Consider the following 27,991-nt stretch of genomic DNA (forward strand, 5'->3'; position numbering starts at 1 on the left):
TTGCAAGGCGAGAGTTCTATTTTTGGGAAATATAAACTAAATGTATATACACATCTTGAACCATTTATACACAGCATATATTTACATATATTAGTAGTGTTGACCAAATACTGCACAATGTGCCGCTTCAGCACTGTTTTATTCGGTTAGTTTAGACATGCCAATTCACTATGCAATTTGATCGAACCGTATCTAATCCCTTCATTAACCGGTCAACGCGTCTTGCTTGGCTCTGGTAGTAATTGCAGAATCGACATCCTGTTTAACAGAAGGCAGAAATTTATTGTGAGAACATCTAATCTAATAGCATGCATAAAAGTCAAAGCGCCTAGTATCATGTAGAATCCCCCAGTGAAGCTCACAGATATTCAAATAAAATTTCTCAATATTCACAAAGGTAAAGGAATTCAAAATTATAAAATAAGAAAAACTGAAGGATAGATGCCGTCGTGGGAATGGAATTTAATTTGTTGTGAATAGATAAAGTAATAATGATCCAAATATATTGGCAGCTTACGCTATCTTATTTGCAGCATAGAATATTGGAAGCTTTTTTGGCCCTCCTTTAAATGATCTTATTGAACTAATAACTTGCTCCGATTGGGTGCCTGCTGCTGTCAAAACAAACTGAAGAGCAACTTGTTTAAACGTAAGATGCAGTAATTGGCATCCGTCCTAGCATTATATTGATATGATAAATAAAAATCAAATGCTTGGCTCAACTTAGGGAAAGGTAAATTTTGCTTCCCCAAAACTACACAGTCAAATATCCATCATACATGATAGCATTTGATAGTTGTAAATGGGTAAAGAAGCATTGTTTTTTGCTAGTTCAGCAAAAAATCATTAGAAAGCACATTTTAATCAAATAAAAGGAAAATTAAATGAAAGTCAACATAAATATAAAGCTAGAAGCTGCACAATATGCAAGAATATCAACATAAAGGAACAAAATTAAATTATGGTGAAAAGTACCATGATAATTGGGCTATTAAAATTAGACCTTTGACTATACAAGACAATGATCATGCAAATCAATGATCTCAAATCTTTGTTGGAGGTTTCTACCAATCAAAGACTGAATAATGAAAAAGTGGTAATTCATAAAAGGTGAATAGACTTTCGGTCTGAGTCAGGTCTACCAGAAAAGTTCTAAAATCTGAAAATTTGTCATGATAATTCAATAGGGAGATTAGATTTTAGTGGCCTATAGGTTGTTAGAGAATAAATGTTGAACAACATAGATTGACATACAAAGAATAAAGTAGCTTTAATGGGGTGGTTTTCAAAATCAAAGCAAAAAAAAAAAAATAGGGGCATACCAGCGGATAGAGAATAGCCATCACCCCATAGCTGACCAGGGGAGAAAAGAAGAAAATTGGAATAACGCATGGGCTACCTGGAACAGTTATGATATTAGCAATGTTAATCATAGAAACATCTCATCATAATCAGTTTCTTTGAGGGAAAGGTAGAAGTCATGAAAAAAAGTTAATTAATCCCTTAGTTATCAATGTTGAGACTTGAGAGAAGTTGAGATGGATGCCATGAAAAGACAATAAGTTAGAGGCTACGGGCAACAAGTTTGCAGCACTGTTTTAGTTCAACCTTCTGGGAAATAAGGTAGAACTGCTGTTAATACTACCAAGTACCAATAATAGCAAAAACACACATGAACCATCTTAAGGACATGAATTGTGAACTCTAGTAGTTCCCACATTGTGCCTCAGCAGCTATGACTTTTGGACATTATTTTGATGACCTTTTGGATCATATTTAAAATATTTTCTCATATTTAGTCCAAAACTGAGTCAACGTGTGGAGAAAAACAAGAAAGAAATGGTGCAATATTACCAGCAAGTTAGTTTTATGAATAATATAGATAATGAAGAGCCACCATTAGACATAGTTAAAAAAATTACAGAGGTTGGCTAAGAGAAAAAACACTCACCGAATCCTGCAAAGAATGGCCAGTTGGACTCAAAAAAATCGAGTCTTCTATTCAAGGCTACATTAGAATAGTTCCACTTGTACCTTGCATAAAAAGAACAGAATATAAGTCACCATTCTCTAAATACCTAATTCTTAGGCTAAACTTTTGAGAAGCCTTTCTCAGTGGAAAAGGCAAATCAAACTTGAATAGTGGAGATAAAATTAATGAATGAGATGGATAATTATAACAATTTTCGTAGCCAAACATCTTATTTCATTGACACATACTCGAAGCAGTAGTAAGCATACATCCAGGAAAGAAGCAGAAAATTAATTGCCTTGCCAAAATAAGGAATGAAACCTGTTGCAAAAACCTGCAATGCACAGTTAATTAAATATTAATGTATCACAAAAACAATAATAGAAAAAAATATTGTCAAGGAAAGATAAGGCAATAATGAATAAATGCAGTAGGCATGATTGAATCACAAAATACACCAGAAAAAAAGCACAGCACTTTACCTCTATGAAAAAGAGGGTCAACAGAAGGATTGAATAAATCTGCTCGCCAATTCCAAGACACACACTGTTGAAAAGATTTGGGCATCAAAAACGAAAAAAAATAAATGTTTACTCCAGCCAAACAATTTTATTCAATATAATTGCATGTTCTTAAGATACTTGGATATACCCTTCAAACCCCCCTGGTATCTCTGTACTACTAGTGCTCTGGGATTCTGTTAATTCATTTTTTCCATATGCTTGTGTTGTTGATTCTTTACTTTTCAGCACTTCAAAAGCATGCTTGGCAATATCATTGTACCTGGTTTAGAATTAGTAAAGAAGCCTAAATTTAGGACAAAGTAGAAATTAAACAAAATAGTAAGAATGGTAAATCAGATCCCGAATATATATAATCTGATGATTCTGTATAAAAAATATGTATAAAGTGAAATAAGAAGTGCAGTTGTATACAATCTACTGCCAAAATGATGCTATAATTTGATATATTTTTTTTGATAGAGAAAAAAGAGAATTGCTAACATAAAAGTTTGACAATTATTCAATTAAGTAGCTAGTTGTTACTGCATGGCATTCATTGGATTGCTATCCTAACCATACCTGAAAATTCTTATTCAAAAGCATATTTTGGAAAAGATCAACAAAATGGCAAACTGTAGTAACAGCTACAATGAAGCCTGAATTAAATTGATGATATTCTTAAGAAAGCATTGTCCTTGATTAGATCTACTGTGTGGTTTCTCTATGTTACTTCTTATGCCTCCAGGTTGAAGACAACTAACCACAAACATATAAATTAACAACTAATCTAATTTCTAACTTCATACGTTGTCTGGGTCATGTACTAGAAAATCCAGTCCAAACAATAACAACCACATACATAACAATGATGGATCAAACAAGAGTCACAATATGGAACAGTGCGGATTGAAGAATTTATCAAATTACATGGAAACTAAAAATCACAACCCACCATAATGTGCTTAGAACAAAGCTGAAGATGTACAGAGGGTAGAACCAGAAAATCTGAAGACAAACATTAGATTCCATCAGAAACTGTATAACAATCTTAAAATATGTAAAATATGTAAAGCTTTGACAAAGGAAATAGGTAAACAATGATAAACGGATAGATATCATGGTTCCATTCCCCTTCACGATCTGATCATATTACAAATCCATATCTTAACTTTAACAATAGAGGATTTGTAGCCACTGTAGACACTGTTTGCTCTGGTATGTGCACTATGTACAGTGAAACTAAGCAGATAACAGAGAAAAGTTTGATGCATAGTTTTCAAGAAAAGAAAGAAAATAAGGGTAGCAAATTCTCCTTTCTTATCTTGAATAGGGAGCTTGTGCTCAGATCTATTCTAAAGATTATGATTCAAAATAAATCACCTCCCTAAGATATAATTATTAGTCAATATCTGTATGTCAATATGTGTAGGCACAAACTAAGATTATACACTTGATTGAAATTATTGAGCTTCTTTATTTCACTGTCAATCCACATCTTGAAACATCAACTGTGTAGTTTACCTAAGTTAATAGTGAGACTTTTTTTTTTTTGTTACAGTTACCTCTGTGTCTTTCTGTTTTTGCAAACTAACAACCAATTTACTATTCGCCCAAAAAGGTCTTGGTATGTCTTGCTCACATAGGCCCAACGTTCACAAATGACAACCCCTGATGAAAAAATCTTGGCTACCAATTTCACAGCATTCCAAGGCAAAACACCCATAAATACATTTTCAAATGGACTGCTGGTCTGCTGCTATGGAAAAGTGATATGCTTCAAGAATCCTTTCTCATGAAATACAATAGATGGAACTCTTATGAAATTCTCCTTCACGAAAACTATAGCTCCCTCCTGATTAAGTAACACAAAACTTGTATGAGCCCTTCAACCTCAGATTTCCAAGAGGCATTGCATAAAATGATATTGGGACAACCATTGAAATTAGTCTTAGAAAGTTTCTTGGATTTATCTAACCTCCAGATCTTTATGATAAGTTTTAGCCTCAGAACAGCTGTGTCAAATTCCCTTTACCACCAAAGTTCAAGTTGTTCCTGTTTTCTCAAATAAACCTGAAGATAATAGCAACAATGCCTCTAGCCTCAGTTTTATCTAAACCTCTGACATCATAGATCCATTTTCCATTTCTTCAATCAGGCTGAGCTGAAACTTCATGTTTACGACATCCTCTGCGAAACTCCAAACATCACTAGAAAACTCAAACTCCAACAATATGTGAATCAATTTGCATCATCCAGAAACAGAAACTTAGTTGCAACATTTCTATGAAACAGTAACCAACACATCGTAGGCACCTTACCACGGTCCAAACAAAAATATGAGCTCAAGGGTGAGAACATAACTCCCAAAGCACATGCTAAATGCAGTAAATTTCCTCAGTCAATTTGTTCTTCTATTACAAGTACTTGTTTAACCCATTATCATGAATGTTGTAGAATGAATAAATATGTCATCATAGGTGTATTCGTGAAATTTGGGTTACCTTCTGTTGCAATTCATCCATGCATCAAGCTTTAATCAATTTGGCCATGGGAAGATATTAAAGTATAAATCAATAAACATATACTTGAGCTTTTGGTTTATGTACTTCTCCAATCAAATATTTAAGTACAAAAAATATTAACTGGGTGTCTATAAAAGATCATTTCTAGTAGACCTTGTTCATGTACTGAGGTGTAGAACATCAAATTTTCAAGTAGTCATCCTAAGACCTTTCAGCAGTATGAATTCAAATAAACTTTATAATGAATCTAACTAAGGGCATTTAACTGAATTGAAAATGTGGCTCTTATCAATTAATAAATAGCTAACTCAATTAAATAGCATGGTAAAGTACAAGATATTAAAAGTAAAATAAGAATATAGTTGCTGATGCATTCTATGAAGGGCAGCACATCAGGACTTACATAGACAAGTTCAATTAGGATGGAACGTAACAAGGCATAGAATGGCATAACAGCTTTGTGATCATAAAGATGCTCTGCATTAAATTGTTCATACTGATCAGGTAGTATCCACAGAAGAATTGGGATGACCACGGATTTCAGAATAAATAAACTGCACTCATGTAAAATACAGTATGTCATGATACAAAAATTAGAAATTTAAGAGTGAATTATATAGGGATTTCATCACAGTTCACACGCCTAAAAAGAATAAAACTAAAAATCTGTAGTACATAAGGCAAACAAAGTTTCAAAGTCACAGAAGAGGCTTAGAGATTCTTGATAATATAATAAGGTGGAATTTGCAGACAAGGTTTAAGAAATCCATGTCAATAAGAAAATAAATCCTACGCAGCATACTATGTGATAATCAATACAAAAACACTTCTGATTTCCATCATCCAATTCAAAAATATACAAACGAACCAAATTAGAACCTCGGCGCAAAATTCGAAGCCTAAGGGTGAGGGTGATGCCAATACCTTCCCAGAAAAATAAACCCGTTCAAGAGGAAGCACTGGCCGGTTCTGATCAACAAAATCCGAGATCTGCGTTGACACAGCAAATCTAGATTAAGAATGGACTCCCGGACAACTAAAATTACTGGAAATAGAAGAATAATTGAGGAGGAACAGACGAATAACCTAAAACAGAAGATTGCGACTCTGCGGAAGGAACAAGCTTCTTTGAATCCTGCAAACCAAAGGAAACCCGCATCTATGGCGTGCATCGCCAGAGACGACGCCATGGATTGAAGAATGAACATACAGGATAGAAAAGATAAGACGAACAATTAAAATAAATAAATTAAACGGCCGCCGAGCCGAAGGCAAGTTACATAACCTTTCTTCCAAGTTTGCTAAAAGGAAAGCTTCACTTCAACCCCTCCGAGTTTGTGGAATCTTTCAATTTTTCATTTAATTGATGAAAATTGAATTAAAATAAAATGATAAAAAAAAAAGCGATTTACACAAGCTCTTTCAAAATGGCACGTAGATAAATTATTTATAAATTACATTTCTATCGTTAAAATATAACGCTGGAATTAAATAAAGAATGACACAAAATTTCAAAATCAATAATATTATCTAAAATTTCTTAATTTAGATAATATTTGTGATTCAAGTGTTAAGTAGGAATGAGTAAAAGTTCAATTAAATAAAATAAATTGATTAACTTATCGAATTTAAATTTTTAATTTAATTATTTTAAAATTTTATTTTTTAAAAAATAATTAATTTAGTTCTATTTCGAATTTAAAATTTTTTATTCGATTAAATAGAATAAACTAAATTAATTAAAATAAAAAAATAATTTATAAATTTCTAAGTAAATAAATTTATAAATATCTAATTAATTAATAAATTTTCTATAATACTTTAAAAAATTAATTATTTCAATTAATTCGATTGATATTTTATCGGTTCAATTTATTCGATTTTTATTTAAAAATTTAATCGATTCAATTAATTTAAAAAAAATCGATTCGATTTAATTTAAGTTAATTCAATTTAATTTGATTTTAATTGAATAGTCACCCTTAGTATTTAGTATGAAATTCGTTAATATGGCAGTGACTAGTGAGCCTCCTTTTGATTTGCTTTTTATACAAATCAACTACTATCGTGTTGTGTCTGCGTTCTAGTTTTCAGCATTGAATCACTCTATTCTATTCGTTGGCAATAAGTTTGTGTAATTTTTGTTGGGAGATGATTTTCAAACAGGATAAATTCATTATAAACAAGTAACAGTGCCAGCCAAAACATAGAATGAAAGAACAAGTGTCTTTTAACTTGGGAACCCTAAAGATTTAAGTAGCACGTTGAGATTGGAAACTACGAGAGACATCATCTTGAGACCAATTAATTATATACAAACAAACCATATAGCCCTTTTAAGAATCCAACGGCTAAAGTATCAGATGTTCAAATCAATAATTCCCTATGACTAGAAGAGCAGTTATATGGTCAAACCGTATCTAACTTAATCCAATCAGAAATGTACAGAATATACCAGCGTGAAAGCATCTAGAATCAGCAGGAAAGACATACCATGAAACAATTTTCAAACCGTATCTAACTATTTTACCAGAAGCTTACAGGGTATCAATATGGGCTATGAATGTGTATATTTAGAGTTGATTTACTTTTTCACAAATAGAGTATCTTTCAAAGTCTAAAATTATATATAGTTCCAACAAAATACGGTTAAAACACCATTTGTTTATAGAACAAATGAAGCTCACAAAAATATTTGTGCCTCTCCATCATGAATCAAAATATTCTTATACGGTTGCAATAAGATGTTCTTATTAACTGCGTAAGGTTGATATTTTGTGACACCCGAATTTAGTCTCTGAAAGTTAATTGTAAGCTAATAAAGAATCTTTATACTTATTAGTACGCAACTATCAAGGTAATGGGTCAAGTCTCTCGTATAAATAGATCATAACAATTGATATTCAAGAAGATCTAATCTTGGATTAACTCTTTTATTACCTATGTGATGGTGTAGACACCCTTAAATTTCACATGCTATTGATGAGAGAGGACTTTGGATCTTGACAAGAAAGTCAGTTTTAAGACAGGGAAGATTGTCACACCTTAGAAGGTGATTGTAGGTCAATAAAGAATTTAAGAGCTTAGATGAGATGAGCGAGGTACTACTAACATGGGTTTAAGCATTTTGAGCTAAGATGTTCCTGGTATCAGTTGACTCAGTTTGCATTTAATCTTTAGGAATAACTACAACTGATTTTTTTTATATTCTCGTAAAATTAGCAAACTAAACTAGAATAGAAGCATGGAAAGAAACAACTCATAGTAAGCTTAGTTTAAAAAATTACCTCCAATTGTACATTCCAAGAAAAATTAGATAAGGGCAGAATCTACTAGAACTTAAATAATATAATTGGTTAAAGAGTGACGCAACTAAGTTCAATTGCAACAAAAACTTTAAAAGGACAAGTATGTTATTATAATTCAAATGATGAACAAGTGGTAACAGATAATTTTAAAGAGCTTCTTGCCAAACATGAAAAAAATCCTTCTTGGAGGTGGATCCCTAAAATTACAATACAGACGAATTCAACTAAGATAAAGTTCGGAAGTAAATAATATACCGCTAAAATTCAACTAAAAAATAATTAAAAATTTTAATAATTTGAAAGGTTGTGAAAAGGCACACCATCTCTACTCTGGTTAACATTCTCAAACTCTGCGTGAGTGCTTGTACCAATTACCAATGCACCAGATTTATTAGAGTTTCTATCTATGACATCTAATGGCATAGCCCACCAGATGCCCAATTAAGTTCTCAATTTGTTTTTCAATCATGATAACATCAGGAAGATTATCTTAGATTGCCACATTTACTGATGGATAGAATTTTGGATACTGGACTGATCTCCCAGCACTAAACCTCTCTATCTGAGAATCCAGCAAGTTCTGTTAGAAGGCTAGAGAATTTAGTACATGGTGAGTAGAATGTCATTCGGTTCGATTATTTTAAAATTTTATTTTAAAAAATAATTGATTAATTTGATTTAATTTTAATTTTAAAATTTTTATTTGATTAAATCAAATAAATTGAATTATTAAAAAAAAAAAAATAATTTATAAAATTTTAAGTTAAAAGAATTTATAAATTCTTAATTAATTGTAAATCTCTTATAATATTTAAAAATTTTAATTATTTAAATTAATTTGATCAAAAAATAAATTAATTGATATTTTATCGGTTCGATTTATTTAATTTTTATTTAAAATTTTGATTGGTTCAGTTAGTTCAAATAAATTCAGTTCGATTCGGTTAGTTCAAATAAATTCGATTCGATTTAATTTTAATTAATTTAATTTGATTTACTTTAATTTTAATCAAATATTCACTTCTAACCAATAGAATTAGTGAGAAGTTTATATATATATATATTCAATTATTATTATTATAATAACATTTACTTTTAAAAGGCTTATTTTCAATTAAATTATTCATCTATTTTCAAGTTCCAATTTAACTCAAGTCTTGATTAAATTTACTAGAAAAATTTACATCGGATAATTATTTAAAAGTATTAATAATTTTTTATAAATTATATAAATGGTTAATTATCAAATGACATGATAAAAATAAGATATGTATAAGTTGACCAATGATTTCCAAAAACAGCGAAGTAAATTTTATTTTTTATTTAGTAGATAAAATTAATTTTAAATTTAATACTATGTTGCTTTTAGAAATTTTATTTTGTGTCGTCAATATTCGTCATAACTTCTAGTATATATTACTATTCCTATTTTAATAATTAATTAAATGTTAATTGGATATTAATCATCAATGATCTTAAACCACATAAAATAAATACTATTTGTTACTTTTTGCACCCGATTATTTTAGTAAAATTTTAATTAAGAGAAGAAGATTTAGAGGATAAAGTTGGGGTATTACATAAATAAAAAGAGAGTTCAATAGTTTTTTTTTTCTGAAAAAGATAAATATATAGATCATCATTATCTACTATCATGCATCCTAACATAGCTATTCTTTTATGATGAAATATTAACTCTGAATAACCTTATAAAGAAGATAATATATATGTATATACTCTCATGAATATCATTTTCATAATTGTTGCAGCATGTAGCCCAACTAATAGATAATCAATCAATGATATTAAAAAATAATAATATGTATCCATCCTACAATCACCTGGTACTAAGTCTAGTACCGTCAAAAAGGTCGAATCCTGGCGAAGCCAGGTAATATCCTCCTGCATCGTAACCAACTGTACTTTCTCAATTTACCTCCTCACAGATGGTCGTGGGGCCGACCGTGTGGGGCCGCTAAGGTGGTGGATCCACCTTTTTTGCAAAAAAGAGTACTGTCAAAGAGGTTGCAACCACCTCAAATAATGCATGCTGGCCACGGGCGGAGTCACCTTGTATGCTACCCGGGCTGTAGCCGGGGTAGCTCACCGTGAAAAACTTTAAAGTTATGGAAGGAAAGTTTTTTTTAAAGAAAATGAAAGAGAGCAGCCCGGGTGATCTCGTCGGAACAGTCCAAAGTTGGAGATCAGCCCGGGTAAATCACTCGGGCTGGCTCCGCCATTGATGCTGGCACCAATTGAGTCCTCACCATACTGATCCTCCAGCACTATCTCATATCCATCATAGACTAGTCGTTTGTCATATGCATGGTCTGCAAGTTCAAGTTAGCACTGGTCTAATTGACATGAGACATCAAAAAGCAAAGTGCTCGTAGGCCTCGTGCTTGTCATGGATCTCCCTCCTATATGTCCTATCCATTTAGCTCCATTGTAGTCTTGGATATGTATCTATCTAACCCACGTCCCATTCCATTTATTCCGTCCTTGCATCTTTGTGTTCAAGTAAGTAATCAACTATCAACGAATTTGATAGATATTTCTTAATGAGTTTATTTATTTATTTTAGATTATTTAGTAAAATTAAGATTTTAAATGGATTTAGTATGTCTTTATCTTTAGCTACTTGTTTGATCTAGATAGGTGTTTTTTTTACGGACCTATTCACCTGATAGAGTTTTTTTTTTTTTTTGGGGGGGTCTTAAACGGATAGTTGATTTTTTTATAGAAAATTGGCTGAAGAAAAAAAATAAAAATAGATACTTTTTTAGAATAATTATTGAGTAAAATTTATTTTTATCTAAAATTTTATTAACAATAAATTTATTTACATTACAAGGTGAGCCGCCAGGCCACTTAATTCACATCCGAACGTGGGTCTCCTCGTCTGTTTATCTGACGGGAGGATCTGATCGGGTCCGAACTGTGTCTCGAGAAAATTTCATTCCTGGGTTCAACTTAACCGACCGGATTAATCTAGGGCGGCGGAGGCAACTGCGATCTTCCTCCGCCTTCCCCGCTGTGTAACAAAGTCTGAGTCAAGCGATCTTTCCTTTACCTGTTACTGCTCTTCATTCTCGTGATCACGGAACTTCTCATATCGTTACGATTCATCTTCGATGTCCGATTCCTGCAAGATTTATTGTTCATTTAAGCTACAGTAGCGATAGAGGTTAGAAAGGCTTCACTATTTTCATTGCCATGAGAACTCCAAGTTCATTTCTGATTTTATCTGTGCAATGGAATTGACATCTTATTTTTCTTCTTGTTGAGGTAGTGTTTGCTAAGGCCTTACTGTTAATCTGTTAGGAAACCACTGATTTCTTCTTTTCGCGTGCAACTTATTGCTATATGTATTTGTATAAAACATAGAGCAACCAAGGAGGTCTTATGATCGGCGTCTCGCTGATTTTCCCACTCTTTGACAAATTGGTGATGCTTTTGTACTTCCGAGAATTTAAAATGTGATAGAGCAGTTGGTGGTCATTCGTTGCACTAATAGCAAATCTTTTGGTCCTGAGGTCATTTTATGGATAGGATGGCAAAGCCCTGGTTCCTTGGGGGTGACTCTCTCTAAGCCATTGAAGAGCTCAAAACTTATACGTTAGTCAAGTTTGATACCTGATAGCTTTTACCACGAAGAAAATGTAAAAAAAAAAGCACATTTCAAGATATATAGTGTGAATATCTATAACTGGAATGGGCATATTGGAAAAGCTAAATTCTAATTGAAAGGCTAAGACGAGCTAATCCTAACAAAAAAATGTCCAACAAACAGGTTATGCTTCAATTTTGAAGAGTCATTCCTATCCTAGCCATATAACTGATTGCTACTTCTTAAACTAATTACTCATGAACTTGACTATATTGAAATAATCTTTTAGGAAAGTAGCTCAAATATTCTTAACGATGAAATGTGGCTATTCACTACTCAGTAGCAACATTATCTTCTAAAAGGATGTCTGGAGACTTTGGAAGGATAAGTACACCTTGAACCTTATTTTGTTGGGCACCATTTGAGATAGTAACCCACCTTTTGACGGAGTTGAATCAAATGATTATCAAGATTCTCATTCTTAATATAGGATAAAATTCAGCTTTGTTCATATGATCTGAATGCATTAGCCCAATTTTTTGATGGAGCTTTATTTGCATGGTGGATGTAGGTGACCATATTTCCTTGTTTAAAATTTCTTCCTTTCTTTTCGGTCACATATTCCTCTTATTTGTCCTCCAAGGTAACAAGACAAACATTTGTGAAGTGAGAGCAAGTTAAATATGATTGGCCAAAGCTAACCAGAGTCATCTATAAATTAGGATAAGTGTGTTGTGAATCAGCGAGAAAAGGATTGCCCATCCGTAATATCTCCATTGGTTTCAAGGAGAATAACACTGTATTTTATTCCATTATTAAGTTTAGCTTCTAGAGCATAAAAAAATTGATGTTGTTAGTTGTTACTATGTTGCAAGTTTAGATAGAGCTGGACATCTTACTTAGTTCATGGTTCCTATGATGACCCAACTCAAATGACACAACTTAGAATCTTACACTAACCTGAAAGGTAGGAACCATGTGGACCAAAATGGTTTAGGCCTAAACTAACAATAGTTTACAAATCCCTTAATTAACCCACAGGCTCCAATATAGGCAAATTTGGAGTGCCACAATCTCCTGCACTTAAGAGCTCACATCTTTCATCTTTCTCGAGGCCCTAAAGTTCATAGTTGGTGGGATGTGAGGTTAGATTCTAGTTCCATATTTCTACCCAAAATTCTTAAGGATTCTTCCGTATCTGTTTTCAATCTTTGGTTGGAATGGTATAGTTTGGCTTAGTGCCACGTTTGGTTGGCACTCACACGCTTTGTAGTGGCCCAAGATTAACTTAAATGAGTTTTGACCTTAATTTCTTTCATTCATCTTGTTTCCCTCCAAATATGAACTTATATCAATTAGAAAGTCAACTAAATTAAAATTTTAATTAGCAAACTTCTGAAATAAATTAAGCATCCCTGGCTAATGATTATGTCTACTAATATCAAACTGTTTGTGGTTCCATTTTGGGAATCCAGAATATATGTGAACAATTACGGATTTGTACTGTGACAGTGCGTTTATGGAAATCAGTTTTTTAATCACACTAGAAACACCTTTTAGTTTCATAAGTTTGAGTTCTAATGGCAACTTATTTAGATACTCACTCTTTTGGGACGTCAAATTGTTACCCAACGAATAGATCAGTAAACTACTAAATCTGAATGTATAAAAATGTAGTTTCATAATAATAAATGAATCCAGGGAGTAGCTAAGATGGATAGATATGAAATTCTTGCAAGTCATAATTTTAGATATTTTGGATTCCTTATTCAACAAGGAGACATTCATGGGATAAAATAAACTTGAATATTCATAAAATTGTTGAGCTTTCTCACTCTTTGTGCAATAATTATGTGCCCCTTGTTCTTGAAGAAATTTATTAGATGATGTTACAATGCACTATACTTTATAGATCGGAGTGATGAGCTCTTAGGAAGCAACACATAAAAAAGGTATAGCTATATGTATGATAAGATATATGTTGGGTTACTTAGATTGGTTAAAGTAATAAAATATTATGAAAGAGTAATTGTGTAACTTTAATAGATGATAAAATTAAAGGAAATAAGGTGACATGGTATAGACATATTTGAGGACGACCAATAGATTTGATAACTACAATAATTGAATAAATTGGATTGGAAGGTGTAACAGATTCAGGGAAACAATAAAACTTTGTTAATAATAAATAAATAAATTGATTTGAATAAGTCTAGTTATATAGTCTTGTAGAGATTTGAGGCATAAGAATCATGTATCCATCTCCAAAATAGTCGGGACAAACATGGATGATGATGATGACGACGACGACCCTCTTGCCTTTCAGATAAGAAAAGAAGATATGTTGAACAAGAAGAGAAAAATCGATTTGCAAAAAATATGGAGAATAATTTACTAAGAGACCCAAGGGGTTCAAAGAATCAACTGGGTTTTAAACGCACAAAAATCTGGGAGCCACGACGTAAATAATTTGTTAGCTTTGTATTTACTTCTGTATGCTTTCTCTAATCATATTGGGTGTCTAAAAGTAAATGACTATTTGCAGTCATATTCCATTTGAACTGCATCTTCAACTTCAAAAGGCACTTCGCATCATTCTATAGAGGGCTACATTGCTCCTGATTCAATGAAGAATAGAAGGGAAGTGAACATCTACCCCCTTATCCACAAAGTCAGACATGGATACAAAATATTGTTGGCCATCAGAGAATTATTTCCACCTCAATTTCGTCTTGCTGCTAGCATTCTTGGGCTTGGGATGGGAGTGAGTGGCTTGTACATGATATTGCGAGAAGGGAAACTGAGCAGTTTTCAATTATCATGGGGAACACAGCAAGATGATTCATCCAAGATTGTTTATGTGGCTGGCTTAAGAAATCTGGGAAATAATTGTTTTCTTAATGTAGTTTTGCAGGTAATCTCGATAGTTTGAATCATCAAATTAGTTCATGATCGTTATGTTGTTGTGGTAATGTCCATATAACACTTCATTAACAGCAACTACAGACATGTTTTCCTTTATAAACAAATATGAAATGCCCAACAAGGTATGCTGGAGACTTGAGAGTATTACTGGTGCAACTATAGGTAAAAGAGGAAGGTTATAACCCAGTTTTGAACTGGCATGGTAAAAAGTGACTAAATATTTTACTTAGTTAGATATATGGTCTTAATAATGTTAATCCATATAATCTTTTTACTCCATTTGTTGTATTCCCTAAAACATTCTTCCTTGATTGATTGCATATTTGAAATTCTCAATTTTGTCAGCGCTGATATGTCAAGTATATATTCCTTTTAACTTATTCACTCTTCTTAAGTTCCTCCATGCATGGGAGTGTTGTGCTCATAATTTAGCTTTATAAGTTGTTAGGACCACGCTCATTTGTCATTCCTGAAGTCATGTTGTTTCTTATCTTTTGAAATATGTGTATTTTCTAAATCAGATTTATTCTTTGTCACATCCACTTTACAAAAGATACAATTAATTATAGAAATTATTTTGAACTAATATGGTAAAAGTCTTCAGCCATTGTTTACTATGCTTAACCTGATTGCCTGTTCTGTATGGGTTACTGCATGCTGTTGTTTTCTGTGCTTCCTTTTTTAACTTAAAATTTACTCATATAGATATGCTGGTATCAGTATCATAATACCGAACTGTAGATCTGTTTTTGAAACTGGAACCCATACATGAAATTTATCCATTAACTTTTAGAGCTTTTTTGTCCTCCACATTTGGTCACAATTTATTTTCATGTGAAGAACTAGTCATACTCACATGCTTCAGTTAAACCTCTTTTAAGATTTTATTTTATTTTATTTATTTTTCTCACCATCATGTGTGAACTAAAATTTCTATATTCAGGCACTCGCCAGCTGCAGCTGGTTTGTCCACTTTCTTCAGAATGTACCAGTTAGTGACGTTGAATATACTGCAGAATGTATGCCACTTCTAGCTTCATTGGCAACATTATTAGAAGGTGAGCTAGTTATCATATTCTTGTTCTTTAGTGATTCAATATTGTTTCAACTTTCAAGAACCTTTGGTTAACATAGTTAATTATACTTATTCCGATGTTTAATGATATGTTTCCCAACTTGTAACTCAACAATGCTAGGCAAATTTACATTTTCTTGCAATTTTCATCTCATTAATTTCTGTTTGCTGTAGATCTATGTATTATCCATGATGAAAAGACTATATTGGATCCACGAAGATTGATGCTTGCCTTAAGTTTCTATGCTAATGGTTTCACATTAACCAAACAGCAGGTTATGGTCTTAAAAGGACACAGTGTATAATGTTTCTAGTTCTGTTCATTAGAACTTAAACATATCTCTGTCTGTTTTTATTTCTCTCTAGGATGCTGCAGAAGCACTTCTTCATCTTTTGTCTTCTTTAGAAGAGGAAATGTTGCACTCTTACATGCTGCACAGAAGTTCTCTCACTGAAATAATGAGTATTCCTTCTAGGATTCATAAACTAAACAGCAAAACCCAGACAGATTTGGAGCTATGGAGAAGTTATGTTTGTGGGCCATTTGATGGAGCAATCAGAAGCACATTAACTTGCAGGAGTTGTTCAACTGTGGTAATGACCTTTTCTTCATGGTAATCACCAGGTTGTGTGTGTCACAGTATAATATTGTTAAGTTGCCAGTGAGCTTGCTAGCTGAGTAGGTACTATTGGCTATGCCTATTATGCAGTTAATTACATGCACAGATTTTTTGCTTGGTTATTCAAATTCTTGAAAAGGATAAGCTAGTCATTTTAGAAATGCAGTTTGCTACTGTAAAAGAGAGCAATTTTCCTCTATTACTTATTTCCAAGCAAGTGGCAAATGATGCAACATTGTACTTTAAGGGTGTGATCTGAATAGAAATCAGTTGCTCCGAGGTTTATGGGTGCCTGACCAGAACCATAGGGGTTTTCATGCTGACAACTGTACCTTGAGTTGGTACTGTCTAGTGCTGGTCGACACCAATGAAAAAGAAAAAGAAGTGGAAGAAGAAATCACTTGTGGTTATGCTATTGCTTTGGAGCTGGAGTCAAACTGTCTTGAGGCGTTCTGCATCTTGATAGCTGGCCTGGCCACAATGGTATATGCTGCCTGATACAGAACTGTCTTTAAAGTTGTGGGTTGCTCTGCAATTTATCCAACTATTTCATTACAAATAATTATCTGCATATGTTTCAAACCAATTTCACTAGCTTCAGCTACTACCTAGGCAATATTTCACAAATGGTATGATGCCATTGTTTTACCAATATTTCAAAAGTAAGGAAAATCAAAATGAATGGTTTGCAATCAAGAACACTGCTGCGCACATGAGAATAAACAAGAATTAAGAAGGAAGAAAACCAAAGCAAGTTGAAAGAGGATCTGAGAATCTCTTCATATCAATCAACTAAGAATTTTGGTAATTGCAAACATGTATGCCACATTTCAAACTTGGTTAAGCTAATCACATGTAAAAAATTAGTTTTATAGCTTGGAATAAGAATATTGAAGATAAGGCCAAAAACCAAAGCCAAAACCTCAAAAAGGTTACCCTAATAGATCTGTAGAATGTGCGAGAAAACGTCATACGTCCTTAAGTAAAACTTAAACCTAAAAAAACACTTCTTGTTCTAAATTTTGTGCTGCTAAATCATTTTGCTTGTTTTATTAGATTATTCTCATTTAATTTCTTTTTGAAATTCTACAGCTTTTGTGGGATATTGAACACTTTCTTTCATTGCCTCTCGCACCTGTTCTGGACAGTAATGATGATATTGTACGTCTATTGAGGATCTCATTTAGTTGGTACTGTTTGTTTGTTCTTACCACAATATGTCCTTTCAATAATTTTTTCCCATGTTTTCAAATCTTTTTACTAGATAGAAGGGTGCAGTGTGATAGATTGTCTTAAGAAGTTCACAACGGCTGAATATCTAGAGAATTACCACTGTGATCGCTGTTGGCATATTGCTGCTTTAAAAAGCTTGTCTCTCTCATCAAATAACAATGGGGTACTGTTTGTGATTCTTCATGATCAATCCCTTGTTTTTGTAGCAAGGAAAGAAGCTTGAACTTATTTCATTGTGTTCCTAAATAATATTTGTTTGACTTTTTCACATTTATCACAGGAAAAACTTGATAAGCTTAAGCATTGTGTCAATCTTGGTTGTTGTGATTGCAAAAATCTACTCGATCAAGAGGAAATCAAGTGGTCTGGTTTTTCATGTGTATTAAAACAGCTAAGTATAACTCGATGTCCTAAGGTGTGGTTAACTTGCTTCTTCCCATTTCGTCGACTGTAGAAGAAAAAGGAAATCCTTGGACTTTGATCCTGTTATAATTTATGAATTTGCAGATTCTGTGCATCCATTTGCAGCGTGCTTCAATGAATGATTATGGTGAAGTTATCAAGCTTCAGGTTTGCAATTTTACATTATATAGTTGTACATGGAAGATTTGGTGCTCTGTTGATTCTGCTTTGCTAAGCAACAAGCATGTTTTGATGATAGGGTCATGTTTCTTTTCCTTTTATTCTGGACCTCTTTCCATTTACCAGAGCAAGTAAAACATTGGGAGAAGGAACCCTAGTGCCATGTACTCGCCAAAATGCAAATAGAAAGCTGCAGCCACTAGATCCTCAATTGATACAAATGTATATTCAGTACAAGAAACAAAGTTTGGAACTTGTTCATGGTACTGCTGGAGAGGACTTTTTGTTGAAAGGTATTCCTATAAATAATTTCCAAAACCCAACTAATGAATTGCCTCATGGCACGTCTGCTGAAATGATCACCATAGACAAACACAATCTTTTGGACAACAAGACTGAAATAGATGCCTTAGCTTCTGATTCCCAAGCTTTGTCTGGTATAAAGGTAAATGGTCTTTGTTTTCAATGCAACTATTTTTCCAGTATTCAATTTTAAGATGAATCAATTAGACTTTTTACATCAATGTGTCATTTGTTTTGTCCTCTCTATATTTCACATATCTTGACAAGGAACTTCCAGCTATTTATATGATGATATTGGTATGCAACAATGGTGTCATTGATCAATTGCCAACTTTTTGGCTTTTGCTCTTATTGGATGGGATGTGATAGATTGTGCGGCACCAGAAAATAAACTTGATTCAGAACACCTAGAGGTGAGTGAGTCATGAAGCTGAGAGGAGTGTTTTTGCTAGCCAATCCTTGAGAGAATTTGAAACTTGCTGTTAGAATTCAAGAGGTTCAGAGAATTACAGAGGGAAAGATGAGATAAATATAGCAATTAATAGAGAAACTTACAGTGCCACAACTAGTAATCCATTAGATTTTAGGGTTAAGACTATATTTATGAGTGATCCACCAAGGAAGGGAGGGGAATCCTGTACTTACGCCAATGCCACTCATGGTTCGTTAGTAAATTAGAATGGTTTATTCAAACTCTGTAATTATCTGTATCCTGTATTCTGCAACTTTTGCCACTCATGCTTTCAGCTTCTATTGAATGCAGGGTAGTGAAGCTATTACAGGGCCCTTTTATCGTCTTTCTTCTGTTGTTGAACACTATGGAAAATCTGGAAGCGGGCATTACGCAGTCTATAGGAGAGTAACAAGCGAGTCATTTGGTGGCAATTCAAATAGCACTTCAGAAACTGAACAAAGTCAATGGTTTTATGTCTCCGACCATGAAGTATTGAATGTCTCGACAGAGACTGTATTTGCTGCAGAGGCCAGTCTGCTTTTCTATGAGAGAATTGATGGAGACTTGCATATAGCCGCATAAGGGTACGACGTGTTTTATTTGGCTCTATTGAATTATCAGAAGGATAGAACTAAATACTATAATTATGAAATAATGCTATTTATGCCATAATAAAGATTGCCATTTCGTGAGTGGGCATTATATTTTATACCATAGACTTCACATCTTCGAAGTGTGGACATTCTCTCAAACATTTATAGAAATCACTTTCCATTTGGGGCAGGATAGGAACGTTTTTATATGGTGCTTTCGAGACCAAATAACTTCTGGAAGTGAAATATGATGTTCGTAAATTCATACCCGAGGTCCTTTTAATGTAGGCTTTTAAATACTTAAAAGGCCTTGGTAAAAAGGAATGGACAGACTGAATAAAAATTGATTAATATAAATACTTCTGCTTTATGTTTAAAATAGTATTTAAGATCAATATAATCATTTACTATCTCAATAATAAACAAAAAAAGCATCTGTAGAAGCATATTTCTAGGAGAATTTTAATATTGACAGTTTATGTAATGTAATTCTCGAATTTTTTTCATATGAGCTAGTGATCGACGTTGGTGATTTTTTAGTATCGCCCTGCATGCAACCTCATACAAATTTATCCTAAATAAATAAATACTAGTCATTAAGATGGTAATATGAGTGTAAGGGCACCCTTTTTTGGAGGAGAAAATGATAAATTTATTTAGTTGAAATTTTTATAAAAAAAACTTGAGGAATCAAATTGAAACACATGCATTGATTTTCAATCTTTTATTGGTTTCAAGCTTCATAAGAAAAAAGATACGTACATAAATACGCTGTCATTAAAACATATATTAAATTAGATGAACAAACAAGTTTAGTGGTAGAGTATTAAAACATAGATAAGTATTAAGTTAGAAAATAGGGACTACAGTGTAGTGGTAGAGCAATAGTTTCTCTCTACGTTTTATATTTTGGATAAAAAATTTTATAATAATAAACTAATTTCAAAAATATTTAAAAAATTATAAAAATGAAACAAACGGGTCCATAGCTCAGTGGTAGAGCAATTTGCAGATCAATAGGTCAGATGCCCTTTTAAATCTTTTTTTCATAAATAATCTATTAATTCTTCAATTAACTAATTTAGATATTATTTTTAAATAGATTATGATAACAATCTAATCAAACGGGTCCATAGCTCAGTGGCAGAGCAATTGACTGCAGATCAATAGGTCACCGGTTCGAACCCGGTTGGGCCCTTTTTAATCTTTTTTCAGAAAATTAATCTATTAATTCTTCAATTAACTAATTTAGATATTATTTTTAAATAAATTATGATAACAATTTAATCAAACGGGTCCATAGCTCAGTGGCAGAGCAATTGACTGCAGATCAATAGGTCACCGGTTCGAACCCGGTTGGGCCCTTTTTAATCTTTTTCAAAAAATTAATCTATTAATTCTTCAATTAACTAATTTAGATATTATTATTAAATATATTATGATAAAATTTAATCAAACGGCTGTGTAGTTTAGTGGTAGAGTAATTGAGTGCAGGTTAATAGGTCGGTTCGAATCCGGTTGGGCTCTTTTTAATAACGTTATTCACTTAATTAATGTTCACAATTTGGCACTTTTACTTTTTCACAAAATTATAATTATCCTCAAATTTTATTCTTTAACAATTGAATTCGAGTATTTTTTTTAATAATAATCATGAAAAAAATAAAATAAATGGGTTCGCCCAGTGGTTGGGTTTTTTTTTTTTTTTTTTACATTTTTCACAAAATTACTGATCAATAAAATTTTCAATTCAAAGTTCATAATTATTCTCAAATTTTACCCGGGCTATATACTCTTCTCCAAACAATTTTCATAAATTTGAATTTGTTAATTTTTAAAATATATATTTGCTAAATGCTGAAAACTAAACTGCAAATAATTAAAACTTAATTTTTTAATAAAATAAAACAAAACATTTACAGCTTATGAATTTAATATTTAAAAACGCTCTTGTGAAAATTTAATTTCCAAGGGATCGATTGAAACCAACGAATACGATTAGTATCCTAAAAAATTCTCAATGAATCTTTGGTGTAATTCCAAAAACTAAATGACAAAATTGTTTTGGTGTTGAATTCTCATAAAACAATTCTACTGCGATCTCGATATGATTTTTTCCCCACAAAATAAAAAATAAAAATAAAGCTAAGTAAGGTGAATTGCGTCTTTGAAATGGTCTCGTGAGGCACAAAAAGACATAAATATGAGGTTGTAATTAGGATCTGTCCAGAAGCTAGTAATGTATATGAATCCAAAACATATTTATAATTATTGAGCTCAATGATTGTCGTCTCATTTTCCACGGCTCGTACACTTTCATATATATGTCCAAATGGTTCATTTAAGGGCCATGTCTCGGTGTAGATGTGTCAAATCACACAGATCGGATGGATTCATACCGATAGAAATAAAAATATTATTAAAAAATTTTCACTTTAAATTCAATCCGAATTCAAAATTAACTCAAAACATTCTTAATATTATAATATTTATAAAAATTATCTTAATTTTTAAAATAAAATTTAATTTTAAATCTTAAATTTAAGTCAATTCGGATCAATTTGAATCCGACACGAATTTAATTCAACCCAAACCTCTCGATCTAAAAATCTTCAAAAATATAATTTTAATTTGATATTTTTTCAGATTATCAGATTAAATTGATGAATTAAATTTATTTTTGACACTCCTATCTCTCGATATGGAAAGGAACACAAACAAAAGATAGATAGATGTTCTTCTCCTCTTCCTCTTATTAAAAAAAAATAAAATAAAGAATTCGAAGATAAGCTCCAGCAATTAGTAGAGGGAAGACTTGTCGTCACATGATTTGCGGATCACGCAAAGGTCAACTTTGATAGCATGACGCTCGACCTAATTAATGATTTCGTTTTTAAAAAATTCCTTTTAAAGGCTTGAACTTATTAATATAATAGTTTAGTTGTTAGAGTTTGGCTCGACCCACTAATTGGAGTGGCACACTTGATAAGCTCAAATTGTGAAAATTACAGATTTTATTTTTAAACAAAAGATTTATCTTATTTTGTTTTTATTTTTTATAAATATTGAATTTTGATTCGTGAAGAGTTGTTTTGTGCTTAAACACTAACTAAAGTATGCATAACAAGGAAATGGTGAAAGTGACGTTTATAGTGGAATATTGTAGCATAATTGAAAGCCATCGTTATCCTAATTATTTAATAAATTTAATTATTTTAAAGTTGATTTTTCCACTCGTACGAATTTGATCTAGATCATGCCTGTCAGTCCATAATTTATAACGAATAAAAAAATCTATTTAGAATTAAAAAAATAAGATCATATGTCTTATTATAAGTTATGTTATAAATGATTTAGATTTTATTGAAAGTATTATCGATCTTATACTGTTAGTTACAATATAAGTGTTATTAAATATATATATATATATATATATATATATATATATATATATATATATATATATATATATATAAAATTCAATCTTACGTTATGTTGTTAAGTGAAATTTAGAGGGGGAAATAATAGAATTAAAAATTAAAAAGATATTCTGAATTTATAAAATTATTGAAAGAAAACCTCTTTTTAATTTTTCAAAAAGGCATTTCTTTGAATTTTTGAAAATTATAATATTGTCTGCACGTTGCGGGTCAACCTCGATGCTGTTCTACACCACAATACAGCAGACGTGGGCACCACATGGGCACATGGCTACGGTCCGTGCTTGCGGAGGAATCCAAGAAGGGAGGAATCAGGCTTTGCGGTTGCGGAGGGTGATGGGCCATCGCCGGCAGCCGAGGAGAGGGACGGGAAGGCGGCGGTGGAAGGTGATGGCAAGCGTCGCAGCGCTGCGAGGGGCGATGGCTTGCGGCGTGACCGTGGAGGGCAACAGCAGGCGGTGCGGCTGCGGACGAAGACAAACCGCGGAGGACGTGGCAAGCGGCGGTGCGGCCGGAGGGCAGGCTACGGCCACGTGGAGGTACGGCAATCTTGCATGCCAAGGAGGGCGGCGAGGATAGAAAATATAGATACCTTCTGATAAAATAAAATAAAAAATATCTACAAATTTAATATGTTCCTTTAATTTTTCTGCAATAAAATAAAATCTAAATTCGTTCGCAGATAAAAAAAAAAAGCAACTGTTTCATGTGATGACACGTCGTGAAAACCTTATCGGCGTTTCCATACTGCAACTTTGACTAAACAACGTCGGCCAATCCAACTTTTCCGCAGCTCTCGTTTATGCGGCCGCTGCAGGCTACTGTCCAGAAACAGTTAGCATCAATCACAAAGCAGTCGAGAAGGATGCTAATGAAGCAACTCTCTTATATATATACTTAGCCTTTCCACTTTAATTTCTCACTAATGGCGAAGTCCCACGCCCTCCCTCTCCAAGAGAGAGTTTCTGTCAACAACACTCTCCAAAGGCTCTCGGATGCCTTAATCCTCTCTCTCTTCCTCTCCCTCCTCGCCTATCGTCTCGCCTCGCTTCATCGCCATGGAACCGCTTGGCTCGTCGCCTTCGTTTGCGAGTCATGGTTCGCCTTCGTCTGGTTCCTCTTTCTCAATGCCAGATGGAACCGGATCTTCTATAGATCTCACCCCCAGCACTTAACAAAGACGTAAAAAATTCACTAAATCGAACCTTTTTTTTTGTTGCTTCTAAGTTCTATAACATAAACAGTTTGGATGAAAACCACTTCGCACTTTGGATGCAGGTACAGTGATCTTCCAGCCGTGGACATGTTTGTGACGACCGCCGACCCGACGCTGGAGCCTCCGATCATCACCGTCGACACGGTGCTCTCCTTGCTGGCCGTGGACTACCCGGTTCACAAGCTTGCTTGCTATGTTTCCGATGACGGAGCGTCGCCAGTGACCTTCCACTCCCTCTCGGAGTCCGTGGAGTTCGCCAAGCTCTGGGTTCCCTTCTGCAAGAAGCATGAGGTGAGAGTACGAGCGCCTTCCGTTTACTTCTCTACTGAACCACAAGGGAACTCATCAGCTGACTTCATCGAAGAGTGGAGGCATGTCAAGGTTTGATTAATTAATACCTTAATTGATTAGTGGAAATTTTAATAGATCTTTAATATATATACTTAATGCTGCATGTTCTCGATATATATGAATTGTTAATCATAGAATGAGTACGAAGAACTAAGTCGAAGAGTTGCATCAGTAAACGAAGACCAAATTCCTTACCACAGAAACGAGGAGTTCAAGGACTTCTTCAAGATCGAGACCAAGAACCATCCGAGCATAGTCAAGGTATCATATCATGCATATGACGACTTAATTATCCCTTTCTAAGCCACCATTTATTTAACTATTTGTTTTATATTTGTTTGTCTCATCTTAATTACTAAGATATTGTGGGAGAACACGAAAGGATCAGATGGAGTATTGCCACATCTAATTTATGTGGCCAGAGAGAAGAGGCCAAAGCATCCACATCACTACAAGGCAGGAGCCATGAATGTTCTGGTAATTAATTGATCAGTCGAGAAGCACATAAATTCAATTTTGGAAAATATATAGCGATGATTTTTTTATTAGAAAATAAGTTATTTTTAATGGTTAGCCATCCATCTACACACATGGTAATTGGTAAACGACAGGTTTGATATAGTATATTAATTTTACAAGGTTTTGAATACTTTATCATCATTTAAAATGTTAATTAGATGCAATTTATTAATTAAAATATTTTATGCGTGTAAAGTTATAACTATATTTATGATATTATTTTTTGAGTTCCGGTTCTATTCCACGATTTATTATGTTTTGTATTAAAATATTTTACACATAAAATATTAGTTATATTTATTATATTATTTTTCAGATTTATGGGTTAATTACCAATTCAATTTCTAATATAGTTTTTAATTAAAATACAACTGAAAACAAAGATAAAATTTATAAATAAAATAAGTATTTTTAATAAATATTGATAAGTTTTATATTACATAATTATTTAATTTTAAAAATAAAAACAGTTAATTATATATCTCAAAAATTATTTTTTTATAAACATGCATATATGAAATGTATAAAATAATGCCTAATTTTAAGGTTATAAATAAATTAAATATTCAGAGGTAAATTTGATATTTGAATCCATTGTTTAATTTATATAAATTTAATTTAATACATAAGCGTATTTATTTTTTTTTAATATTCACAAAGATTATGAACTATAATATTTATAAACAAAACTTGTGAATCATAATATTAATAAATTTTTTTATCAAACTTTAAAATCTAAGCAAACAAATTTATAATATCAAATTAATCAAATAAATTTAAAAATATAAAAATTTTACATAAGTTTTTATCCATTGTTTTATTAAAGAGCCTTGTTTGCAGTATCTATCTGTTTCAGCAAAACTTAATCACGTTACTGAATGGCAGACGAGGGTGTCGGGCGTGATGACGAATGCACCATTCGTGCTCAACGTCGACTGCGACATGTTCGCCAACAATCCACAAGTCATCCTCCATGCAATGTGTCGACTCCTTGGCTCCCCCGACGAGGTGAACAATATTGCCTTCGCCCAGGCTCCGCAGCAGTTCCATAGAGCTCTCAAGGACGATCCCTTCGGAAACCAGTTGGTAGTCCTCCAACAGGTAGGTCTGCATGCATGCATCGTAGCTCGAATCATATAAACAAAACAATTAAAGTTAAAGTTCCTGCACAGATTCTGTTTGTAAGAGATTAATCGCCTTCAATCTTTTCAGTCAATCATGCCTGGGATACAAGGTATTCAAGGCCCGTTTTATGCCGGAACAGGATGCTTCCAACGAAGAAAAGTCATATATGGCGTCCCACCAAATGGTTCCAGATTTAAGAACAAAAGTGGCAGATATATTTCTCGACTCCAATTTCTGGAATGCAGTTCGAAGGACAATTCAACAGAAATGTTGTCTCACGAAGAGTTTCGATTGTTCTACGGAAACTCTATGGAATTCATGCACTCGGCCGTCCAAATAACCGCAGGAATCAGTAGTCCTGGATTACCCGCCGACCTTTCCAGTCGCGTTGCAGTAGCTAAAATGGTTGCTTCTTGTTCTTATGAATTCAACACAGCTTGGGGCGACGAGGTATATATGCATCACATCAACAAATTTCATTATAATTTCGATGCTAATCTCATTGCGTTTTCAGATTGGTTGGGTTTACGGTTCGATGACGGAGGACATCCTCACAGGCCTGAGGTGCCATTCCATGGGATGGAGAACCGTGTCTCTGATGCTGGACCCACCTGCTTTCCTCGGCTCTGCCCCCGTCGGCGGTCCGGCGAGCATGACGCAGTACAAGAGGTGGGCAACAGGCCTTCTCGAGATCCTGGTTAGCAAGAAAAGCCCGGTAGTTTCTGTCATCACCAAAGAGCTCATGCTCCGACAATGCCTCGCCTACTTGCTCATACTTGTTTGGGCTCTGCGATCCATAGTCGAGGTCTGCTATGCTCTGCTCCCGGCTTACTGCCTCCTCTCGAATTCCACCTTCTTGCCTAAGGTAAGGCACAAGCAATGCATTGCATATATAATTAACAATCCTTGAAATGTTAGTTTATGCCATTGTTGCAGACATCAGAAGTGGGTTTTGTTGTCGCATTGGCTCTTTTTGTGACCTACAACATCTACACATTGGTAGAATACTTCCGCCACGGGTTATCGGTGAGAGCATGGTGGAATAACCAGAGGATGCTGAGGATTTACGCGTCCACCGCATGGCTTCTCGGTTTCTTCAGCGTGGTCCTCAAGATTCTCGGCATCTCGGACACCATCTTCGAGATCACCCGAAAAGACCAGCAAAGGCCGGGCGAAGACGTGGACGAGGTGGACGACCCCGGGCGGTTCACCTTCGACTCGTCGCCGGCGTTTGTTCCGGGGACCGCCATCATGCTGGTCAATCTGTGGGCCTTCGCCGTCGGTTCGCTGCGAGTTCTCAGTACCGCCGACGCCGCCGGAGCGGTCGGACCGGGGATCGGGGAGTTCGTGTGCAGCGGGTGGATCTTGCTCTGCTTTTGGCCGTTCTTAAAGGGGCTCGGCCGGCGCGGGAGGTATGGGATTCCCTGGTCCGTCATTGGCAAGGCAATGGTGATTGTTTGCCTTTTCCTGCAGTTTTGCAAAACTGCATGAAATTGTAGCTGCATTTCAAATATATTTAAAGAGCACAGCGCTGTATTAATGCTGAATTTTAGATGTTCTTTAATACTCATGTTTATAACCTGTTTAGAAGTTCCTTCGATGTAAACGAATCACTTCTCAGCATTTTGTGATTGTTTAAA

General features: G+C 33.8%; 3 protein-coding genes and 2 non-coding genes across 8 annotated transcripts; 4 read left to right on the plus strand and 1 right to left on the minus strand.

Moving 5' to 3' along the window:
* LOC141835019 (protein EI24 homolog) lies at positions 1-6,288 on the minus strand. 2 transcript variants are annotated; one of them, XM_074722435.1, is made up of 11 exons: positions 6,084-6,288; positions 5,922-5,987; positions 5,401-5,551; positions 3,428-3,480; positions 2,624-2,755; positions 2,455-2,518; positions 2,221-2,306; positions 1,952-2,034; positions 1,323-1,399; positions 518-627; positions 1-258 (listed from the first exon to the last, which is right to left on the minus strand). In XM_074722435.1, the coding sequence occupies exons 1-11, from the start codon at positions 6,203-6,205 to the stop codon at positions 213-215; spliced, it is 990 nt and encodes a 329-aa protein (XP_074578536.1). In that variant the 5' UTR covers positions 6,206-6,288; the 3' UTR covers positions 1-212. The 2 variants fall into 2 exon arrangements, with proteins under 2 accessions (XP_074578536.1, XP_074578537.1); XM_074722436.1 differs by having other exon boundaries at positions 5,401-5,474; positions 6,084-6,286.
* A 4,995-nt stretch (positions 6,289-11,283) lies between these two features.
* LOC141834960 (ubiquitin carboxyl-terminal hydrolase 27) lies at positions 11,284-19,816 on the plus strand. Of its 2 annotated transcripts, none has more exons than XM_074722363.1 (11): positions 11,284-11,492; positions 14,461-14,829; positions 15,784-15,898; positions 16,090-16,190; positions 16,282-16,509; positions 17,628-17,696; positions 17,800-17,931; positions 18,049-18,183; positions 18,276-18,338; positions 18,430-18,795; positions 19,417-19,816. In XM_074722363.1, the coding sequence occupies exons 2-11, from the start codon at positions 14,542-14,544 to the stop codon at positions 19,687-19,689; spliced, it is 1,770 nt and encodes a 589-aa protein (XP_074578464.1). In that variant the 5' UTR covers positions 11,284-11,492; positions 14,461-14,541; the 3' UTR covers positions 19,690-19,816. The 2 variants fall into 2 exon arrangements, with proteins under 2 accessions (XP_074578464.1, XP_074578465.1); XM_074722364.1 differs by having other exon boundaries at positions 14,519-14,829.
* Positions 19,817-20,826: 1,010 nt separating this feature from the next.
* Positions 20,827-20,898, plus strand: TRNAC-GCA (transfer RNA cysteine (anticodon GCA)). The gene has a single exon. It is a non-coding gene; the product is annotated as a tRNA-Cys (tRNA).
* Positions 20,899-20,993: 95 nt separating this feature from the next.
* TRNAC-GCA (transfer RNA cysteine (anticodon GCA)) lies at positions 20,994-21,065 on the plus strand. Its single transcript has one exon. It is a non-coding gene; the product is annotated as a tRNA-Cys (tRNA).
* A 3,000-nt stretch (positions 21,066-24,065) lies between these two features.
* On the plus strand, positions 24,066-27,974 carry LOC141834836 (cellulose synthase-like protein H1). Of its 2 annotated transcripts, none has more exons than XM_074722211.1 (8): positions 24,066-24,322; positions 24,419-24,737; positions 24,843-24,968; positions 25,068-25,184; positions 26,112-26,327; positions 26,439-26,801; positions 26,866-27,216; positions 27,270-27,974. In XM_074722211.1, the coding sequence occupies exons 1-8, from the start codon at positions 24,066-24,068 to the stop codon at positions 27,840-27,842; spliced, it is 2,322 nt and encodes a 773-aa protein (XP_074578312.1). In that variant the 3' UTR covers positions 27,843-27,974. The 2 variants fall into 2 exon arrangements, with proteins under 2 accessions (XP_074578312.1, XP_074578313.1); XM_074722212.1 differs by having other exon boundaries at positions 27,288-27,974.
* The last annotated feature ends 17 nt before the right edge of the window (positions 27,975-27,991 follow it).

Source organism: Curcuma longa, chromosome 9 (genome assembly GCF_044706935.1).
Source record: "Curcuma longa cultivar G26 ecotype Majalengka, Jawa Barat chromosome 9, ITB_CL_G26_1.1, whole genome shotgun sequence".
NCBI lineage: Eukaryota > Viridiplantae > Streptophyta > Magnoliopsida > Zingiberales > Zingiberaceae > Curcuma > Curcuma longa.